A 13,641-nucleotide genomic window follows, 5' to 3' on the forward strand; every position below is an offset into this window, starting at 1 on the left:
TTGGTCGATAATTACGCTAGTTATGGTATCGTTTGGTAATAATGAGGAATACCGCTCTAATATGAACGATCAAATATCAAGTTATACCGAGCAATATCGAGTAATACCGAGTATAAAAATACAATAGTTTTGTCTAGAAAAAACTCGGTTATATCTTCCCGTCTCTGTTGGTATTAGACTTGGTATATCGGCCTCGTATACCGGACTCGGTATATGTCTTGTGTCTTCAATAATGACTTAGTGTTCCTCGTTAATTTTGGTATTGCTCGGGTATTCTCATTTGTGTGTGCGGATCTTAATGCGAGTTGCGCAGTGCAAAAGATGGAACGTCCAGCTCTTGGGACCGTACGTTCCATCTGCAGGATATGTAGCATACCAAAGTTATGGCCGCGATGGAACGAGAGCTTCAACACCATATCCGCCAGCTTGAGTTGGGCCGACCTCTACGGGCACCATCGGGGGCTGCTCATATAAACCTGACCCTGCTTGCGGCGCGAGAGCGAGAGACCTCGCGACAAGATTCTCTACTCAACATCTATAAAGCCAAACCTATCCTAGAACGCCCGCAGGTATAAATACTTGATCGGACGCGCGTCTACACACTGCAGCCTCCCAGAAGTAAGTCTATTTAACTATGTTTATACATTATTTACACCGGCGAGAGCCGGAGCGTGGTTTTTTAATATTATCATTATTAACTATTCAATTATTGTTTAAATATTACTAGTCATTATACATCATAGTTTCTCTTATTCTTTCTTCCTTCGGAGTGCGGACGATAAATTCTAGTAATTATCCATCATTATTTCAAACTTTCTCTCGGAGTGCGGACGGGGAGAACCGTCCGCAAAGCATTGCGGTACCCTATAGCGTTACTCACCTCGGAAATAACATATTCGCTGGCGAGTTGCTGGGTACCGCTAGGTACCACAGTGCCCTCGTGTAGCGAGGTGGTGCGCAGCTCTGCAACTTAATAAATTTTCATAATGTGCTGTGTGGAAAGAAAGCAAAAAAAAAAGGAAGTATAAAAAAAAGGGAAAAAAAGAAAGTGCAGAGTGCGCACCATCTACACAAGCATTGGATACCTAGCGGTACCCAGCAGTACCGAGTGAAGTAACGCTAGGTACCCAATGCTTGTGCGGACGGTTCTCCCCGTCCGCACTCCGAGAGAAAATAAGAAAACTATGATGATAATGCTAATTTTAACAATATTAATAGTAATAATAATAATAACTTGTAATAATGGTAAACAGAGTTAAATAGACTTATTCGGCTGCAGTAGAGGGCCGATCAAGTATACCTGCGGCTAGGATAGGTTTGGCCTTATAGATGTTGAGTTAGGACTTGTGCGGGTAGATTGGCCGCAAGCAGGTCAAATGGGCTGATGGGTTGTAGAGGTTCGGAAGCGGCGGATGGGTTGAAGCTCTGTCCACGGAACTTTTATTACATCTGGTGAACGTACGTAGAGCTACGTTCGGCCGCATTAAGATCGCACGCACAAAATGAGAAATACCGAGCAATACCAAAAATAACGAGAAAATATCATTATGTGAAGACAAAATACCGAGTTATACCGAGCAATACCAAGTAATACCAAAAAATACCGAGTTTTTTCTAGAAAAAACTCTGTATTTTTTGGTATTACTCGATATTGCTCGGTATAACTTGATATTGATCTTCATAGAGCGGTATTCCTCATTATTACCAAACAATACCTAACAATACCGACCAAATATCAAGCAAAAACTGAGTAACAATCCTCTGACCGAATGTAGATAAACGTCCGGTCAGAGGACGTAATAAAAATTCCTGTCCACGAGAGACTGTCGGGTCTGGAGGAGATCGTGGCTTGCGGCAGGAGGATCGAAGGGAGATCGGTAAGAGCTTAATTGGGTTTGCGGTCAGCTATGAGTACCATATTTTGAAGCAACTCATATATTCTGTTATATAAAACAAGCACCATGAAAGGAAACATTTTTTCCTACATTTATTTATGTTAATTGGGATTAGGCTAAGAATTGAACCCTAAACATAACAAATATTAAAATTATTTCAATATACCTCAAAATAATGTAATAATAAAATAATAATGATATTTTCACTAATCTTATGTAATACTTTAAATCATGAACTTCCAAAAATGATTATTTTAAATATAATTTTGAAGCATCATATTTTATTTATTTATAAAATATTCAAGTTCAAGTAACATTAATATTTAAATCAATAATTCAAAAACATAAATCATAAAGTGGTTGAACTTGTTGAATCCTCTAATTTTCTATTACAGCCACTTTACAAAATCAAAAGCTCAAAAAATGGTTATATATTTAAAGCAGCCGGTTTATCCAAAATCAGGCCGATTCTCCTGTTCAACCATCATTTCTGACCACCTCTGGGCCAATTCTATACATAAGCAATTGTTCAGCAGGACCGGTTTACAACCGAACCGGCCAGACCCCTCAGTCCAGTCCAGTCCAAATTTTAAAACCAGAAGGGGCTGGATGAAATCAGCTAATACACTTGGCATCTGAGTAGCTGAATCCGAGTTCTACTAAACTTAGGAAGGCCAGCAGCACAGCTCTATAAGAGCTTAGGTTCTGTTTGGAGAAAGCTTTACTCAAACGGAAAAAAAGGCTAATTATACAAATATACATGGTTTGGAGAATCAAGGTAATGCAACATCTCTCATTCCATTTCATGTCACTTCTACCTGCTATTATTCTATGCAGATACCGGACGGTTCTCCCGTCCGGTTACGCGCTCCGTACTGAGCACGATACTTTTTTAGAGTGATGCGGCGCATTTTTATTGGTCTCCGGACGCTCCGGACTCCGCACAGAATAATAAATCCACTTCTACAGGTTTCTGATATTCTAAAAAAAAAAAAACCTAAAATCTATGGGTCCATCATTATTCAAATATGATATAAAAGACAAAATATTTGTATCCTATATAATTGACATATGGAGCAAAAACAAGCTCCACTGTGCAGATCTTGCTTAAACCATAAGCAAGCTGCAAAAAACAAAAATAAAAACATTTAAAAAAAAAAAAAAAGCTGAAACTATTGCTCGCTGAATCAACTCAAGGGACTTGACTACACCAAGCTTACTATGGAGGATACAATTATCTTTAAAAGAAAACCAAAAGAATAAAAAAGGATATGCAAGCACTATACTGAAAGACTATATTTGAATGAGATGAGAGTAAAAGGCAGGCTTATCTATGTCTTGTATGAGAACCGCGTATAGTCACACCATGCAAAAATTTCGTATAGCCAAAAAAGCTAAGTTTGCCATCAGCAGGTCGGATCCAATCACGCACATTGGAATAATTTGCTGGAGTAAGGTTCATCTCCTACAAAATCAAATTGAGATTAGTGAATTTGAAGGACATAAAGGCTTCATTTGGGACGACTTTCTTACTGCTTTTTAAAATGACTTTCTAGTTAAAAAATTTAAATTTTTGTACTAGAATGTCGCTTTAAGAAGCATGAAGAAAATCGTCCCGAATGAAGCCAAAGTCTTTGATCTAATCATAAGTAGAAAATGGGCAAGAAATCTATTATTACTCGAGCCAGCTCCTCAACTGAGATGACCCGATTACCCTCCTGCTCGAAATACTCAAATGCTGTAGCTGCAATCTGCTCCCATCTTTCCACCGCCTCCAACTGATAAGGGCTGACTGCTGCGGCACAAAACTCTTCAAAGTCCATCTTTTTGTATGAGAGGGGCTCCAACTGAGATGTTATCACAACCAGCCTATGTTATAAACTTCCAATAGAAATAAGATAAGATAACATAAATTTTTTACAAATTATTCAAATAAATTAAATTTATAGCATTCATATTAAATTGTATTAAGCCAAAAAACTATCTATCACATTTTGTTGTGTTCTATATTCCAATATTTGGCTAAAAAGCTTATATCAAGATAGTGGGATAAAGGCTTGGTGTTATTGTATGATTAAGTAATTTAAGTTTTTAGGAAAATCAATAATATAATGTCATTATATATTCCATTTTCATCATCATCCATTGATGAAGTATAATAAACTATGTTAGTTTATTTTCATTTTTTTGGGATTTATTTAAATCACGATTTTGAATAGATTTTATTTATGTTATGATAATTTCTCCATTTGAATAATTTTGGGAAATTTGAAGGATGGTTTTAATTTCAAATTTGATCTTATATGTAACCATATTACTATAAATAGCATGGAGAGTTATAAATATATTGGAGAGGTTGATGTTTTTTAGACTAGATATTGTTTTTCCTCTTCATAATGAATTTCACTAGCTCTAGAAATAGTTAATGACCTTCGATTCTTGCTCTAGCAATATTGCAATTCCTTCATGTAGAGTTCTTTATAGCCCAAAGAACTTGATGAAATATGATAAATTAGACTTAAGTTATCATTAATATTTTAGATTTTTTTTAAATCAAGATTTATTATGTTTATTTTATGCTAACTTATTATTTTAGATAACTTTAGATAGTTTGGAAAATAATAGATTTGATTAATTCAATCTTATCTGTAACCCTATTTATAAATAGGAGAATTATTCCTTTGGTTACGAATAGGAAAATTATGCCTTCTAACAAATGAATTAACTGACAATATGAATTTAGATCATAGATTTATTATAGACAATCCTTTATTCCTACCTACAAGTCTACAACGGTTCCTTATTCTTCTTCCTTTCCTCCCTAATGCAAAACATAGTATTGATTAATGAAGGACCTGTCACAAGATTAAGAATTAAAATGCATTGATCGAGATCAAAGAATACAAATCATGAAGCATATGATTGATCAAAAGCATGAAAAAATTAGACTACAAAAATTGCAAAACTTTTTTCAATTTCAAAATTTAAGCATTAAATTTTGAATTTTTAAATCTTAAAAATATATGTAGGCTTAGAATATTATTTCCTTCCTTCAGAATTATTACAGAACTCTTTAGCAGTATGTTTGATTGGCTAAAGCAAATACTTATATTCAAATTGAAGCTTGATTAAAAATAGGTAGTTGGAGTGGCTTACCACTGTCTCCCCATCTTTGGGTGGTTAACCCTTTTTCTCTCATTTTCCACTTTTTTTTTTCAAATTTTGAATATTTTATAGTTGATGAAATGTTTAAATAATTGCTAGAGATAAATGAAAATCTTTTTGGATAATTGAAAAAATTTGAGAATTATTATTTTAATAGCAATAGACCTAGTGAGAAGATTGTGACTTTGGGTGATCAAGTCATAATAAGAGTACACATTTGAGATAATTTGGATCTATTGTTCAGAGTGATGGTGAAATAGATAGGGATATTATCGGCAGGATTCAAGTTGGATGGTTGAAGTGGAGGAATGCATTGGGCTTGTTGTGCGATAGAAAAGTCCCCCTCAAACTTAATAAAAAATTCTATAAGATGGTGGTGAGACCTGCAATGTTTTATGGTGCTGATTGTTGGCCATTAAAAGAGAAACATAATACTAAGTTAAGTGTTGCAGAGATGAGGATGCTTAGGTGAATAAGTGGTTTTACCCTTAAAGATATGATATGAAATGAGCATATATGTGAAAAGGTTGGAATAGCTCCAGTGGAAGATAAGATTAGAGAGAATCGCCTTAGATGGTTTGGTCACATTAAACGGAGGTCTTCCGATGATCCGGTTAGGAAAGTTGCGGTTTTAGATTTGACTTGTGCTAAGAAAGGTAGAGGTAGACCTAAAAAGACTTGGTTAGAAAATATTAGAATGATATTTTTCTATTAGATTTAAATGAGAATTTGACTTTTAATATGACACAATGGCGAAAAAGGATTGATGTAGCCGACTCCACGTAGTGGGACAAAGGCTTGATGTTGTTGTTGTTATTATTGTAAGGTTGGAGCTTGGTAGTCACCTTTTAGTTTCACCGAGTTAGGAGATGTAGGTTATCTCAACTATTCTTGTGCTCTTCATTCCAATGCCACCATAAACCATATATTCATCATTCTCAGTTCCTAAAACATCTTCAATTTCTTTCCAATGCTTCAAAATACTCCAAATCTCACTAAAAACGAGCCATAAAGCAATGATATAAACTTAGACTTGAAATCGTGATCTTGTAATAGGCATAAAATTAATTCTTCTCTAATTCTTGATCTTGTAATAGGAGCTTCATAATAAACATGATGTTCTACATCACACCCTGCCTCCCTGTATGGCATTCTTTTATTTGACTACTTGATATAAAACAAAGATATAAATTTTAAAGCATCATATCTATGAAGAAGAAAATTTATTTTTACTTCTGCTTCCATAAACTTTATAAAGCAAGGAAAAATTTTAATTGACTCCCAAAGGCTTGGAATGTAATCAAAGAATGATTTCAATATATAATCTATGGCACCATAGTTTGATAACTTACGAATAAATTCTATGCTTGACCAACCACCTACCTTCACTTATGAAAATTTCACTCCTCTTTCTCTTCCTAAAATTATGACACCCCTAAAATTCAAATTCAAGATCAAATTTCAAAGCACTGAGAAATTATATCATTTATTCGAGGCAATTTCAAAATTCAAATTTAATAAAACTCTCTTCTTTGAAATAATGCTTAAATTAAAAAAGGAGTTAATCCAATAATACATTATTGGAGGCAATTTCAAATTTAAAATTTAATAAGTATATGGCTGGCCCATCAAGAAATTTAGGTGTAATAAAAAATATGCTTGGATTAAATGATGTAAGTTGCTTGTGCATTTTGCTTAGCCTAGGTGGTTCTCTCCTATAGGGACTCCGATAAGTTGCCTATAAAATAATATATGTATTTTATTTTAATCATAAATGAGGAATGCATTTCTCCTTCTTCCATACTTTGCATTTCTTTTCCATGGTTCATGGCGCCGTTATCTTCACTCTACCTATATATTTCCTGCATGTTTAGACTCGACCTCCACTCTTTATTCTAGTATAGCCAAGATCCACTCATACCATTCTCTGATATCAAAATGATAAGGAATGAATGGTGATGGTGACTGAAAACATATTTTCTTGTTCTAAAGGTAGAAAAATCACTAAATACCTGGTGGCTGAATAAAAAGAGATTGGGCTTTGAGAAATTGCCAGGATGTTGGGGACCTGGGGTTGTTGCTAGCAGAAAATAGTAAACATATCTTGTCATTGGAGAGCTCAGTTGTAAGGTAGGACATGCAATTGAAGATACAAGTATAAGAGGCAACGACAATGATATCAAGAATTAATTCTTCAAAGGCTTGGGTGCCATCCAGGTGCCCATAACTTACATTGCATAAATCGGGTATTAAAATGGATTTGAGAATGCAGCAATTTGACAATAGCAGTAAAAGCATAGTGGATACAATATAATCAAGACATGGTGCACCCAAGGTAACTACGTAGAAAATACCAATTTGCCGTGAGAATGGAATTAGGAGAAGATTTTAAAAAATAAACAGCAGCGGGGAAAATAATAAATGCCATACCGTATTCAGGATGTCTGGAACCTTAGATTCCTTCATAGCACCGGTCGCATTCTGTTGAAGGGCCTGCAATGAGTTCAAAATATATAAGACAGTCAGAATGCAAAAAACATGTACAGATTAAATTAGAAATTAGTTGAACCAAATGTCTTCTTTAATGGCAAAGAGAGATTGGAACTACATGAACTGACCGTTCGAAAATTGTCTAGGGAAACACGGCCATCTTTACTAGGTTCCAGTAGCTGAAACTGTGACCTTATATATATAAGCTCGTCTTCAGTTAATGCCTTAGACAAAGCCTGCAAATAATTGAAACAATTAAAACTCGATATCTGACAACTGACAAATTTGTACATATCTAACGTAAAAGAAAGTAAAGTAAATAAAACTAGGAAACTTAGCGACAATTGTAATGATTTAATGCGAAACCTTGAATGATTCATACATAATGAAAGTCTTGGCCTTAACCAGAGTATCTACAGTATTTTGATCAAAACATAATGATTTTCTTATACAAAGTGCCACAAATATCCATGAGTTGCATTATATCTGAGGTGGATTGAAATTCACATCCTAACACACAAGAAAATTGAAAAAATTAAATGAGTAACTTTAAGAAATACAACAGAGCATCAGGTCTCCAGTGGTCACTGAAACCAGCATCATGTTACACGCAAGCATTAGTGATGAGTTTCGAGGTTTCACATTGGCATTCTAATATCCCATACCACACATTCTAATGGACACAAAATATGTCCGAAACATAAACAAAATTTGGGAAATTACAATGGAGGAGAAATGATTATGGTTTCGTTTGGGACGGCTTTCTTTCTGCTTCTTAAAGCAGCTTTTTAAGACAAAAATTAATTTTTTTTACCATAAAGTTGGGAAGCCCATATTAAAACAAATATGACCCCAAGGTTTCAAATAATGCCAAGAGAAAGATCGTGACAGTAATATAGCATAGATGGTGTTCAGATCATGGCAATTTTTAAAGAGATTCAATGCATCATGATAATTGTTACAATTACAAGATCACGGTATCCAAAGAGTGACTCATATTTCTAGCACAAGCTGGAAGTACACCATAGTAAACTATCAAAAGGAAAACCAGCAACCATTTCAAAATCAAGTGGTCTGTGCCCGGGCAATCCGGAAAACTGAACCCAAGAGGTGAATGACAAACCTTTAGGGCAGCACGCTTGAAAGGAGTAGCTCGGAGGTATGATTTTACTAGCTTATATACAAGTATGTCTAAAGGAATTTGTCTTTGCTCATCTCGTAACCATGGGTGAGCTGCAATCAAAGAATTATCAATTACACTCTCTTGATATCTATCTTAAAAAACTAAGTTGTTGCCAAATAGGACATTATTACCAAAAGATACATCGGATTAACCAATACAAATAATTGAGCTACTGTCATCATGCTATCCACAGCAAGTGACAGAAGTTTATGGAAGATAGTACTTACTTAAAGCTTGTGCAGCAGTCATTCTTTTTCTATAATCTTTATTCAATAGCCTTTTAACAAAATCTTTAGCTTCTGTAGATACAGAAGGCCAAGGAGGATCATCAAAGTTGGGATCAGCACGCAGCACAGCACGAAAGATTCCTGATTCCGTCCGCGCCCAAAAGGGCCTGCTACCACATAATAAGATATATGCAATAACACCAATGCTCCAAATATCTGCTTCTGTACTATATGATCTATGCAAAACCTCAGGAGCAACATAATAGGCACTGCCAACAATGTCATTAAGTTTTTCATCTGCAATATCAATAATGATAGAGTAAATATTGTGAATGGCAGTAACTTTAAGAAAACTATGCGAAGGAAGGAATTAGACTTGCATCAAAAAAAGGAAGAGAATGACGTATTAAATCATTTTATAATAAGTGGCTCTTGATTCTATAAACAAAATTCATTCTTATGAGAAGAAACTGTAGTATTTGAATGGCCCAAAGAGACAAACTATCAGAGGTAACTCGTGAATGATGAGAAATAAACAAAAAAAAAAGAAATCATTTCAAGGATTTTATGTAATTCACGATTCTACAATAAAAGTCCAATCGTTTGAGAAGAGTTTGATTACAATATTCAATGCAGCACATGCTTCAATCTGCCTTGTATGTGCAAGTCAGAGGGACTAATTGATGTACCTATTTTGGTCCTCGGGACAATCCAAAGCGCTTTCCAAATAGAACAGAGGACGAATTTCTAAGTGCTTCTAAATCACATAACCTAAGAAACAAGAGAGAGAGAGAGAGAGAGGAGAAGAAGTAGATGACAACGATGAAGGGAATGATGATTAATGGAAAAATCTCAATAAGCCCACTGGTCAGTTCTCGAATCCAAAAGTGGCCAAAAAATGTAAAAAAAAAAAAAACAGCAAGGTGTATCCTATTTTCATGCACAAGCAAAAGACATTCGAACATGCATTTTATTTGAACATGTCATTAGCTTATAATGGCATAGTAATTTTTTGCATACAACATTGTCTTTCACAATTGATGTTCAGCCATTATAAAAGGAAAATGATGGAGCAAAGAAAACAAACATTTAAATAATAACAATGGTGTTGCATGACTGCAAAAACTAAAGGTCACAAAATGCAAAAACATGGTAAAAATATTGCTACACTAATTTGAATGACATTTTTAAAGCATTCTATATAACACTAGCAACAGCCAACCCAAGAAATTAGCCAAGGATTAAGAATTCATGAAACAAAATGATGTAATACAAGCCGCATAGAAACCCAAGTGCTATCAATTATTATTTCTTCTAGCACAATGAAGACGAGGCGAAGGGCCATTAATGTAATTATTTCTATATGATATTCCTAAAATAAAGGTAATAATATGAATCCATATATAAACGCACATTGCAAGCATTGGATGGCCCAAATAAAAGAAAAGATGCCAAAAACAAATAAGCATGCACAAACATAAAGAATCAAAAGTTCAAAAGAAGCCCTTGAATTTATATTAAGAAGTCATCAGAAAACATTAAATTCAACAAATATCCAAGCTGTATAGTATTAGATGCAAACCGAAGTCTCCAACATGTGGCGCTAATGATAAGTACCATGATTCTTAAATCTACAATTATCTACAATAGTGCATTGCCGCTTAAGCCATTTAGCAGAAATGGCTAGCAATAGCATAAAATTTCCACCGAGCCATTTGCGAAGTATCAAGTAAATTATTCTAAAGTTACCTGGCTTAATAAAATCAGAAAGACCAAAATCAATAATCTTCATGGGAGCATTTTCATCTCTAGTACTGAAAAGAAAGTTCTGTAAACAAGTTAAAAAAAAAAAGGCATAACCACATCAGCACGGTGTAAATACAAAATATTAACAGTTTCAAAAAAAAGTGCCCAAAGCATACCTCTGGTTTTAAATCACGATGCACAACACCTTGTAGATGACAAAAGGCAACAACACTAAGGATTTGCAGAACAATCACTTTTGCATCTTCCTCTGTGTACCTCCCTCCTCTTTTAGCCAACAAAAATCAAAGAGATAAGAAATCTTAAAGGCCTCATCTAATTATTATGATGATGATGATGATTGACATGCCAAATAGTTGGGACAAGACACGTGAAACTAAATAAGATTGAAAATATATGCAACACCTTGATAGGATTCTATCCAATAATTCTCCTCCTTCGCACAACCTGATCAATAAAAAGAAAAAGAAACAAAATACATCATAAAAGAAACTTTTCTTGAGCTCAAACAAATCCTCAAATCAAGACCACAACATTAATTCTAAAAGGAAAACTATAAGCAAAACAGTGTCAATAACTCATAAGAAAAGAAACATACTCCATGACTATGTAGACGTTAAGACTATCTTCACATGCGTCATAAAATTTGACCATGTTTGGATGTCCAGATAACGCTCTCAGAATTTTCACCTCCCTACGAACATCTTCAATTGCTATCGGTGTTGTCATCTAAACGAGAAAAGAAAAAAACAGAAAGTTCAGGCAAGGCATGATTGATGATTACATTAAGGTGAACAATAACGATAATATAGAGCAGTAAAAGCATACTTTGGTAAGAAATTTTGAGAAGTAAAATTTGAAATTCAGTCTATCTTCAATTCATCATTCTTTTACATTTCTGTGAGAGACGAGCTTTACAAATGAGAATGATGGGCAGTTAAAAAAATACAGGAGCCCATATCTCCAGAAGGATGGATAAATTTAAAAAAAGAGAAAACTTTAATGACCTTTTAAATAACGATTAACAAGTTTCATAGCGCTAAAGCCAAGTCAACATATTGCAAAAAATATTGCAGAACAAGTTATCTATCCAGAATGCATCAATTTAATTAAAGCTGTAAAAGGTTAAAAGCATTTACCAAGCCTAAAATTAAAACTTATTGTATTTATTGCTGAAGTAGAAGTGAAAAAACAATAAAGTCTAAAATTCAATATGTATCCAGCCAACATAAAAACGTAAATGTACGTTGCAAGAAAGAACAAGAATCATCCACAGAATAATCAATTGCAAAATCGAAGTAGAATCATAAGATCAAGAATCTATAACCAAACTTAGACAATCAGTAACCAGTGGCCAGCCAATGGCACAAGAAGTTCGAAATTAACGAAATCGAAATACAAATGAAGATATGAGAACCCCCTCATTCACATACCACCGCACCTTTGCTTTAGAGATGGTCTTGACAGCGACAAGCTGCCCTTTAATATCCCCTTTCTTCGCCCTAGCCGAGCAAGTATGTCCAAAGTGTCCTCGCCCAACCTCCTTTCCCAGCTCATACTTGACCGTAAAGTTCTTCCCGTATCCAAAACTCTTATCCAGAGGCCGCTCTGGCCTGCGATCCTCCCCACCGCCTCCGTCCTCCGGGATCGGGCTCTCAATGGGCTTTGGCTGGCCAAGACGCTTGAGGAGAGAGGCCTTTATGTGCTTCGCTGGCGATGGAGGAGGGAAGGGTCGACGGAAGAACTTACGAGGTGTAGACCTAGCCGGAGACGGCGATACGCCGGCGGGGAGCGGGCTGGCGCCACCGTGGGGGTAAGGGCTGGCCCAAGGGCTAGTGCCGGAGGATCGGGTAGGGGTAGTTCCTTTTGCCGTCGCCGGAGGAGGCGCGACTTGACTGCGGCTGGCGGTGTTACCTCCACCATCGTCCTCCGCTACATGGATGTTCTTTCCGTAGCACAGTCCCATCTCACACGACAGCCAGAGGACAAGTCAAAGGCAGCGAAGAAGACGAGTGTTAACCGAGAGAGAGGGAGAGAGAGATCGTCGAGTTGGGTCGGCGATGGGAGATCTAGTGAGAGAAAACGCTGTAAAAGAGGAAGAAATTTTACAGGCGGACTTGATCAGAGAGAGACGAAATTGGAGTCGTTATAAAGAAAGGGTAAGAGAGAGAAACACAGCGGAGAGAGTAACAGAAAAGAAGCGAAGGATCTGAGGTAAAATAGTGCGAGAAACGAAGCAGGTGGGGCGCCGGCTTTGATTTGGATATTTTTTCACGTTATATATTTTTAAATGAATTAACTAATATGATTTATTCGGAGGGTTTTGATTTAATCCGTTCATATTCGATGGGATTATGTGTTTTGTCGGCTTTCAAGCTGACGTTGTTCGACAGAGAATTGAACAAAAAGTTTATTGTTATTTTTCATAAATAGCATTTACATGTTATTTATTTATAAAATGGCATCCAATTAATTTCATTTATGATGAAATTTTGTAGGGCAAAATTGTAATTTAGTTCTTTTAATTCCAATAATTTTTTAATGATTTGATCTTAGAAAATGTCCATATGCAAAGTTGATCATTTATTTTTAATAATATAGGTGCTAATTTTATATAAAAAAATATTTCAACAACTTGTGACTAAATTCATTAGTAGATTTAAATTGGGGGCATGGGCCCTCACTAGTCTACTATTTACCTCCTAATTAATGTTATATTTAGTAATATGAACCTAATAATATTAGATTTTTTTTTCTTTTTTGTCTTCTAAAAATTACTCTCGGGTACACAATTCACATCATCACACATGCTGGCAGCTGCTCGAGTGCTCAGACATTCACCTTCAAAGCATCTCTCTCTCTCTCTCTCTCTCTCTCTCTCTCTCTCTCTCTCTCTCTCTCTCTCTCTCTATGTGAC

The 13,641-nt window shown here is 35.5% G+C and overlaps 1 protein-coding gene across 2 annotated transcripts; it reads right to left on the reverse strand.

Annotated features, from left to right (window-relative positions):
- Positions 1-2,913: 2,913 nt before the first annotated feature.
- LOC110115604 (CDPK-related kinase 3-like) lies at positions 2,914-12,970 on the reverse strand. Of its 2 annotated transcripts, none has more exons than XM_020848875.2 (11): positions 12,166-12,970; positions 11,323-11,453; positions 11,130-11,171; positions 10,883-10,991; positions 10,710-10,788; positions 8,961-9,257; positions 8,674-8,783; positions 7,679-7,786; positions 7,491-7,553; positions 3,575-3,742; positions 2,914-3,360 (listed from the first exon to the last, which is right to left on the reverse strand). In XM_020848875.2, exons 1-11 carry the CDS (start codon positions 12,688-12,690, stop codon positions 3,223-3,225), a joined length of 1,770 nt encoding a protein of 589 aa, XP_020704534.1. In that variant the 5' UTR covers positions 12,691-12,970; the 3' UTR covers positions 2,914-3,222. The 2 variants fall into 2 exon arrangements, with proteins under 2 accessions (XP_020704534.1, XP_020704535.1); XM_020848876.2 differs by having other exon boundaries at positions 12,158-12,290.
- Between the last annotated feature and the right edge of the window lie 671 nt (positions 12,971-13,641).

Source organism: Dendrobium catenatum, unplaced genomic scaffold (assembly GCF_001605985.2).
Source record: "Dendrobium catenatum unplaced genomic scaffold, ASM160598v2 fragScaff_scaffold_199, whole genome shotgun sequence".
In the NCBI taxonomy this organism is placed as follows: Eukaryota; Viridiplantae; Streptophyta; class Magnoliopsida; order Asparagales; family Orchidaceae; genus Dendrobium; species Dendrobium catenatum.

What these genes read in the sequence shown, in the direction of transcription:
- LOC110115604 (XM_020848875.2), bottom strand. Translation starts at nt 12,690, where the DNA reads ATGGGACTGTGCTACGGAAAGAACATCCATGTAGCGGAGGACGATGGT. An exon ending in AACGTCTACATAGTCATGGA is followed by an intron (nt 11,172 to 11,322) that starts GTATGTTTCTTT and finishes TTTATTGATCAG; the next exon opens with GTTGTGCGAAGGAGGAGAAT. An exon ending in ATCGTGATTTAAAACCAGAG is followed by an intron (nt 10,789 to 10,882) that starts GTATGCTTTGGG and finishes ACTTGTTTACAG; the next exon opens with AACTTTCTTTTCAGTACTAG.